General features: G+C 43.7%; 1 protein-coding gene and 4 non-coding genes across 6 annotated transcripts; all 5 read left to right on the forward strand.

Moving 5' to 3' along the window:
- The first annotated feature begins 208 nt into the window (after positions 1 to 208).
- On the forward strand, positions 209 to 7,307 carry LOC139552478 (H/ACA ribonucleoprotein complex subunit DKC1-like). 2 transcript variants are annotated; one of them, XM_071364253.1, is made up of 15 exons: positions 209 to 508; positions 1,582 to 1,640; positions 1,755 to 1,841; positions 2,191 to 2,282; positions 3,246 to 3,430; positions 3,544 to 3,608; positions 4,019 to 4,145; positions 4,242 to 4,372; positions 4,652 to 4,795; positions 4,907 to 5,027; positions 5,226 to 5,344; positions 5,572 to 5,675; positions 6,024 to 6,063; positions 6,208 to 6,360; positions 6,807 to 7,307. In XM_071364253.1, exons 1-15 carry the CDS (start codon positions 457 to 459, stop codon positions 6,867 to 6,869), a joined length of 1,542 nt encoding a protein of 513 aa, XP_071220354.1. In that variant the 5' UTR covers positions 209 to 456; the 3' UTR covers positions 6,870 to 7,307. The 2 variants fall into 2 exon arrangements, with proteins under 2 accessions (XP_071220354.1, XP_071220353.1); XM_071364252.1 differs by lacking the exon at positions 209 to 508 and adding an exon at positions 654 to 823.
- Positions 1,896 to 2,108, forward strand: LOC139552910 (small nucleolar RNA SNORD17). Its single transcript, XR_011670570.1, has one exon. It is a non-coding gene; the product is annotated as a small nucleolar RNA SNORD17 (small nucleolar RNA).
- On the forward strand, positions 2,328 to 2,407 carry LOC139552902 (small nucleolar RNA SNORD83). Its single transcript, XR_011670563.1, has one exon. It is a non-coding gene; the product is annotated as a small nucleolar RNA SNORD83 (small nucleolar RNA).
- Positions 3,736 to 3,946, forward strand: LOC139552912 (small nucleolar RNA SNORD17). The gene has a single exon (XR_011670571.1). It is a non-coding gene; the product is annotated as a small nucleolar RNA SNORD17 (small nucleolar RNA).
- LOC139552901 (small nucleolar RNA SNORD83) lies at positions 5,077 to 5,154 on the forward strand. The gene has a single exon (XR_011670562.1). It is a non-coding gene; the product is annotated as a small nucleolar RNA SNORD83 (small nucleolar RNA).
- Positions 7,308 to 7,347: the final 40 nt, after the last annotated feature.

The following is a 7,347-nucleotide window of genomic DNA, read 5'->3' on the forward strand; positions in this document are numbered from 1 at the left end:
AGTACAGAGCCGCTTGGCAAAATGTTCTCGAACGTCGCAGATAGCAAACCCATGAATAGAGCCGATGTGATTCCTTAGTCTACATGTCAGAGAAGCATGTTTGATCTACATAGAATTAGGCTATCAGAAGTTGAACGTTCCAAAACGTTAAATCCTGCTGAACGCGCCCCAGATTAGAGTTATTTGGTCTGGTTGTCATGCATAGACCGTGTATATATAAACGTAGCTTGTTAACAGAACATTTGTTTTATGTTGTCTCGAGCGCATAGAATTACACATACTACCATCTTTGTTGAAACTCCGCTCGAGCGACGCTTACTGTTCGATCTACTTTTTCTCGTTTGGTTGGATTTGGAATGAACTATCGCGAGGCTTGGTGAGGCGGTAGTGGCTTTTTCTTGAAAAGTCATGCGTACTGAGCACGTTTCGTGCTATCCGGGATCCCATTGAGCACACATGTTGTCCTCAAGTCAGTTGCACAGCAGACCGAAGATGGCGGACGTACAACGTAAGTAGCCCTTGCACAGTCTAACAGTACTATCTTATTTCAAAGTAGCTAGCTACAACTGCTGTGGAATTTTAGGTGTTTGTTGTATATGTTTTTTTCCTAGGAAATTGTGAAATACTACCAGCAGCACTGCACCCAACATTGAGGCATGATCAAACAGGCGGCCACGTTCCCATTAACTTCGCATGACCCATCGTAAACCATGTGGCTATCAAACTAGCTACACTTATAGCAGTATATTAATTGATGTATCTAGTTTAAGTTACCTGTGCATACTCCCGGATCATGGTATTGCAATCATGCTGAATTCTGATGGTAAGATGCCTAGCTAACTTTAACCACTAAGTCGTCATAGGTAACGTAGTTACTAAATAACGTTAGTTGGCCTCTGTACACATCTAGATGGCAAGTAACTAATGACGTAGTTATTTAACTATCAACAAAGTACACGATTTTGTGTAACAGTCGTGCCCAACGGCAGCCTCGGAACTTTATCCTAGTTAACTAACGTTACGCCATTTTGTTAATATTCACACGCAACTAAAGGTTTCATCCAGACGCTGAATGAATGGTGGCCACGTTCCGAGGGTGGCCACGTGGTCTGAAACGGTCCTGCGAATTCATTAATATTAACGACTTTAAGTTTACTTGCTTACTTGCAATATCTGAGTTGAATATGTGTCGTTATACACGTTTCTGTGACTGCGGACACCGTACATAATTGGGTAGAATTTACCCGTGAAGGCACATTTTTAGCACTAGCAAAAGTACCTCGTGTCGGCCACGTGGGAGCACTTTGCCAAATAGAGTGTTGGTATGCTGATGAGACAGTTATTAGCTATCTATCAATTAGCTGGGAAAACTCAACGATTGAGTTTAGTTTTATTAGTCGTATTTACGGGATGTGCATGGGTATACATCGTCCAAAGAAGTGCATACAGTATGTACAAGTTTCTTCTCGACAATCCACTTCTGTTGAAAACGAGGGGGAATCCTCTAATATGGAAACGTCAGGGAACGAAACATGTTTGTTGCTGGAAAGTAACATTATCCCTTTGTTTTTCCCTTTCAAGTGAACTCTGCGAAAAAGCAGAAGAAGAAGGAAAAGACCATTGCTGTTGATGACGTTGGGGTAAGTCCTTACAGTAATTGACTGACGCACCAGTTCGCTACAAGCTTTTTTCACTGTTAGATTCAAATGGTATGAACGCGCATTATTCCTAAATTCCTAATTTTTTGGGTACAGGATATTCAGGAGAGTGGAGATTTCCTCATCAAACCAGAGTCCAAAGTTGCTAGTCTGGACACATCTCAATGGCCTTTGCTGCTGAAAGTGAGTTTGGCTACTCTTGTCCTGTCATCCATCTGTAGAAGCAGGATGCTGTTTTTGAAATGATGAACTTGTTTATCCATTCGCTGAGTGCTGCTGGGCCCTGGCCTTGCAGCCCCCTGTGTCTGTTCTTGACTCGGGAGGTTCAGCGGCTTGACTCTATGCTTTTGCCCCAGTGTTCTACTGGGGTTAACTGCGTTGGGGGCAGGTGTGCTGGTGCAATGGTTAAGGGACCGGCCACAACTAAGACGAGCATAAACTCCTGATCACATCCCTTCCAGTTACATTTGGTTATTTGTAAGGTAAATTCTTAATTATAACTTCTCCCCCTTTGACTCATTTTGTCATGCAGAATTTTGACAAACTCAACATCCGGACAGCTCACTACACACCCTTGCCAAATGGCTCCAACCCTCTGAAGAGGAACATTCAGGATTATGTTAGGTAACTTTTGGTCTTTTTTGCTCAGTCTCGTAAAACAGTTATGGAGCCACATGATGAATGTAAATAGATTGCACTAGCACTATATGCGAAGATGACTCCTTATCTATCACCCATGTCTGATGGCTCCACTAGAGGTCGATTTTAATTAGGGCCTATTTCAAGTTTGGTAATCAGTAATCAGCTTTTTGGATGCCGATTATGGCTGATTACATTGTGATCCACGGGGAAACTGCGTGGCAGGCTTGACCACCTGTTACGCGAGTGCAGCGTCAAAGGGGCCTTGTGGCTGCAAGGAGCCACGGTAAGTTGCTAGCTAGCATTAAACTTATCTTATAAAAAACAATCCATCTTAACATAATCACTAGTTAACTACACATGGTTGATGATATTACTAGGTTAACTAGCTTGTCCTGCGTTGCATATAATTTCACAGGCACCGCATTGATTATCATCGAATCAAGTCTACTTCGCCTGACGGGTGACGATTTAACAAAAGGGAATTTGCGAAAAAAGCACAATCGTTTCACAAATGTACCTAACCATAAACCTCAATGCCCTGCTTAAAATCAATACACAGATGTGTATTTTTTTACCTGCGTATTTAGTTAAAATAGATTAATGTTAGCAGGCAATATTAACTAGGGAAATTGTCACTTCTATTGCGCTCAGTGCAAGCAGAGTCGGGGTATATGCAACAGTTTGGGCCACCTGGCTTGTTGTGAACTGTGTGAAGACTGTGATTTGTCAGAATTTTACATAACATTGACGGTTGTGCAATGGAACAGCAGTATTTATACTTAGGGTTGCCACCCGTTCGATAAAATACGGAACAGTTCCGTATTTCACTTCCGTATTTCGGTCGACCTCTAGGCTCTACAACCGATGCCCTTTTAAATATTGAAGTGTTGTCTGTGATTTCATTTTGCTCCACTTTAACCCCATCTCTATCCATGTGATTTTCAGGACCGGCTTCATCAACTTGGACAAGCCTGCCAATCCCTCCTCTCATGAGGTGGTGGCCTGGATCCGACGTATCCTGCGAGTGGAGAAGACTGGCCACAGTGGCACCCTGGACCCCAAGGTGACAGGCTGCCTCATTGTGTGTGTGGACAGAGCCACACGACTGGTCAAGTCCCAGCAGAGTGCAGGTGAGTCCCTTTGTGTCCCCAACCCCTTCCTGCTCTGAATGTTTACTTCCTGATGGTGATGTAAACACATTAAGATTGGCCTCTCCTTACTACTCTTCTGCCGTCTGTTTCAGGCAAAGAGTATGTGGGAATTGTTCGGCTGCACAATGCTATTGAGAATGAGCACACACTTGCTAGGGTAAGTTCTCTTGTTGATGTAGTTTTTACTCCTAGCATGGTTCAGAGTTTGTAATTTAACTGTAAAAGTATGCCAATAAATTGGTGACTGCTTTTGTAATAATAAGTTACTGCCTCTTGACATGGATGTGAGATGATGAACGTGTTTATCCATTCTCTGAGTGCTTGCTAGGGTCCTACTTTCTCTGTGGTGCTCATGCCTGTTTTAGCCGTGAGTGTCTGCTGTGCCCCTGGCTCCACTCTGCCACCTCAGTGTTCTACTGGGGCAGCTTGTGGTGGGGAAAGGGGCAGGACTGGAGGGCCCTGCGATAACAAAGACGAGTTGACACACCTGATCACACATTAGTAAGGAAATTGGTGTCATACCAGTGTTGTGGGACATCGTGGGTAATCCTGCGCTTTTTTCTTTAGGGTATTGAAACCCTTACAGGAGCTTTGTTCCAGCGACCACCACTCATCGCAGCTGTTAAGCGGCAGTTGAGAGTTAGGACCGTTTATGAAAGCAAACTCATTGAGTATGACCCAGAGAGGAGATTGGGTGAGGAATCCAATTATTTATTTCCCTATGCTCAGGTTAAAAATGTTTGTCAGTACTGCTGTTTTAGAGATGATGATTTAAACCTATTTGTTGCAGGTATTTTCTGGGTGAGCTGTGAGGCTGGGACCTACATCAGGACCCTGTGTGTCCACCTGGGGCTCCTCCTGGGTGTTGGTGGTCAGATGCAGGAGCTGAGGAGAGTTCGCTCTGGTGTTCTGGGAGAGAGGGTGAGTCTCGTACCTCTTTCATACTCCTTTGGCCGTGATTTGTCTGGTTACATTGTGAGGTCCAAAGTGTTGAGTTCGGTTCTGGTTCTCTCCCCAGTCCTGGTAATTATTCTTTGGCACAGAAATGGCATAGAGTGGCTCTGAATAGAAAGTGGACATGCCAGCCACTTGATTCCACTCTAGCCAACATGTTATGGGAATGTTGATACTTAGGCCTATGTTCTGCTTAATGTGTCATGTATTTTGAACTCATTCGATGTTGGAATGTGTTCTCTGCAGGACAATTTGGTGACCATGCACGATGTGCTAGATGCTCAATGGCAGTATGACCACAACAAGGACGAGACGTACCTTCGCAGAGTCATCTACCCACTGGAAAAGCTTCTAATATCTCACAAACGTCTGGTCATGAAAGACAGTGCAGTGAGTTCTTGTTTTCTGACTCTTAATTGACAGTCGATGTCATTTTCCAAGCGTGACCCTGTGTAGAGGACTGAACAAGTTTTTGAATGAGTTGTATGATTTTCTCCCCAGGTGAATGCGATCTGCTATGGAGCAAAGATCATGCTGCCTGGTGTCCTTCGATATGAAGATGGCATTGAGATCAACCAGGATATTGTGGTTATAACGACCAAAGGAGAGGCTATTTGTATAGGTGAGCAATGGAAGTATGCTGTTCTGCAAAGCAGTTGGTTTTTCAAAAGGCCACATGATGATCTCATAGATGGCATTAGCACTTTGTGCAAAGATGACCTATTATCTATCACCCTTGACTGATGGCTTAAAAAAAACAAATTTCTCCATATGCATATTTATGCTCCCATCTCAAGTTCGTTTCCTTTCAATTTTCCAGCTACTGCCCTCATGACGACTGCAGTGATCTCCACATGTGACCATGGGGTGGTGGCCAAGATCAAGAGAGTCATCATGGAACGAGACACCTACCCCCGCAAGTGGGGCTTAGGCCCAAAGGTAATGCCTCTTGTGCAAACTATTGGTAGTCTACCCATTTACATTTGAGTCTTTTTAGCAGCTGCTCTTATCCAGAGTGACTTACAGTAGTGAGTGCATACATTTTCATACTGGTCCCCAGTGGGACTCAAACCCACGACCCTGGTGTGTGAGCCACACGGGACTATAACAGTTTATGCTTTTAGTCCTGTATCAGGAAGATTCAAACTCTGATTTGTAATGAACAGGCCAGCCAGAAGAAGATGATGATCCAGAAGGGTCTGCTGGACAAACATGGCAAAGCCAACGCCAGCACTCCATCAAACTGGAAGGAGGGCTACGTAGATTACAGGTGTGAAACCAGTCTGGTAGGGGCCTAGATGGAGCAGTTTAGTATGCATGTTGTGATTCTAGTCAGCAGACAGTTATCCCTTTCTGGTCTGCCCTGTGGTCTCTGAGGGAGTCAGTCTGCAACATCAACTCTCGTAGCTCAGCAGAGATCTGGTAATGCATTCTGCCTGGCTGGCAGCTGAGCTGTGTGAACATTCATAGCTACTATTTTCCACCCATGTGTGGTAACTTGCAATCCAAACGTTTGTCAACAGTTGTTCAGTAGTTTGTGCATGTAGGTGCATTTTGTTAATCGGTCTTAAGGAATGAGTCTAATACAAAGAGTAACATGTTGCCTTCTCCATTTCAGTGCGTCAAAATCCAAGGCTGACGGAAATGGTGATGCAAAGGTATGCTTACATGAGTTGATAATGTTGTATTGATTGATTTGAAATGGATCAGTATTGGGACGCACTCCAAAGAAGGTATAGTTTATTCCATGTATGAACTAATGTGCATAATGAGATGGACTAAACAATGTCTCCGTCTTTCAGAGGAAGCGTGAAGACAGTGACAGTGATGCAGCAGCACCCTCGGCTCCTTCCACTCCGTCAGCAGAAGAGAAGAAAGAGAAGAAGAAGAAAAAGAAGGAAAAGAAGCAGAAACTAGAAGCGGATACGGAGCCAGCAGCAGAGACAGACGGAGAGGTGTGTTTCTGCTTCTGGTCAGAATGGACAGCAGTATGACCTTGTGGCTCTGGTCTATGCTCTGGTCACAGGGAGAGACATGTTGTGGTTTTCAGCAGTATTTTCTCTAATATACATCCAGTTAATGGAGTGCCTTGCCTATCACTGGTGCACTGGAATGTTTATATATCCCATCTGGAATGTTTATATATCCCATGCAGAAAGTTATCCCTTTCCAACCTACTTGTTGTCTTCAGAGGGAGTCAGTCTGCTACATTATTGCAGGTGTTTTTCTAGCATGAGCATTTGGTCATGTTGGTTCCTTACATCTTCTACACCTATTTTGTTAGCAAAGTCACTACAGCTACACCCAACATGCCTCAAACCGCAGAGGGCATTTTCACTTAGGACTCTTGAATTGCTTTAAACATTAGCCAGAGGAATAACAAATCTCTTCTTATGCACAGGTTGGTGAGAGTGCCAAGAAGAAGAAAAAGAAAAAGAAGGAAGCAGAGGCAGAAACGGAGTGAAAAGCTTATGAAGCACACGGACAATGAAAGGACCATAGAATGAGTGCCTGGTGATATTTACCTAACAGATGGAATGGGCCCTGAAGAGGCAGCAGGCATTGCAAGAACCCAGAGTTTTAAACATTTTTTGTTAATCAAGTCTGTGTCCGGAATGGCTGCACATGGCCCACATGGATAATCATAAGGGGCTTGGACTAGGTAAGGCTTGTGATCACGCGGCTAATGGTTGCCATCTCAACCACCACGGTATGAACATGTTTTTGTACTCATGACAGTGACATTTAGTTTTGACATGTTTTAAGTACTCCCTGTGTTGACAGCAGTATTCTCTGTACCTCTACATGAAATGCGATCAGTTTTTTTATTTTATATTGTACTGTAAATACAGAAACCAACTGATCATAAATTGTCATTTGAAATGAATATGCTTTTTTGTAACTGCCTTGGTGTCATTTTTCTACCCAGTTGCTGGGATCTG

The sequence above is a fragment of the Salvelinus alpinus genome, chromosome 24, assembly GCF_045679555.1.
Source record: "Salvelinus alpinus chromosome 24, SLU_Salpinus.1, whole genome shotgun sequence".
In the NCBI taxonomy this organism is placed as follows: domain Eukaryota; kingdom Metazoa; phylum Chordata; class Actinopteri; order Salmoniformes; family Salmonidae; genus Salvelinus; species Salvelinus alpinus.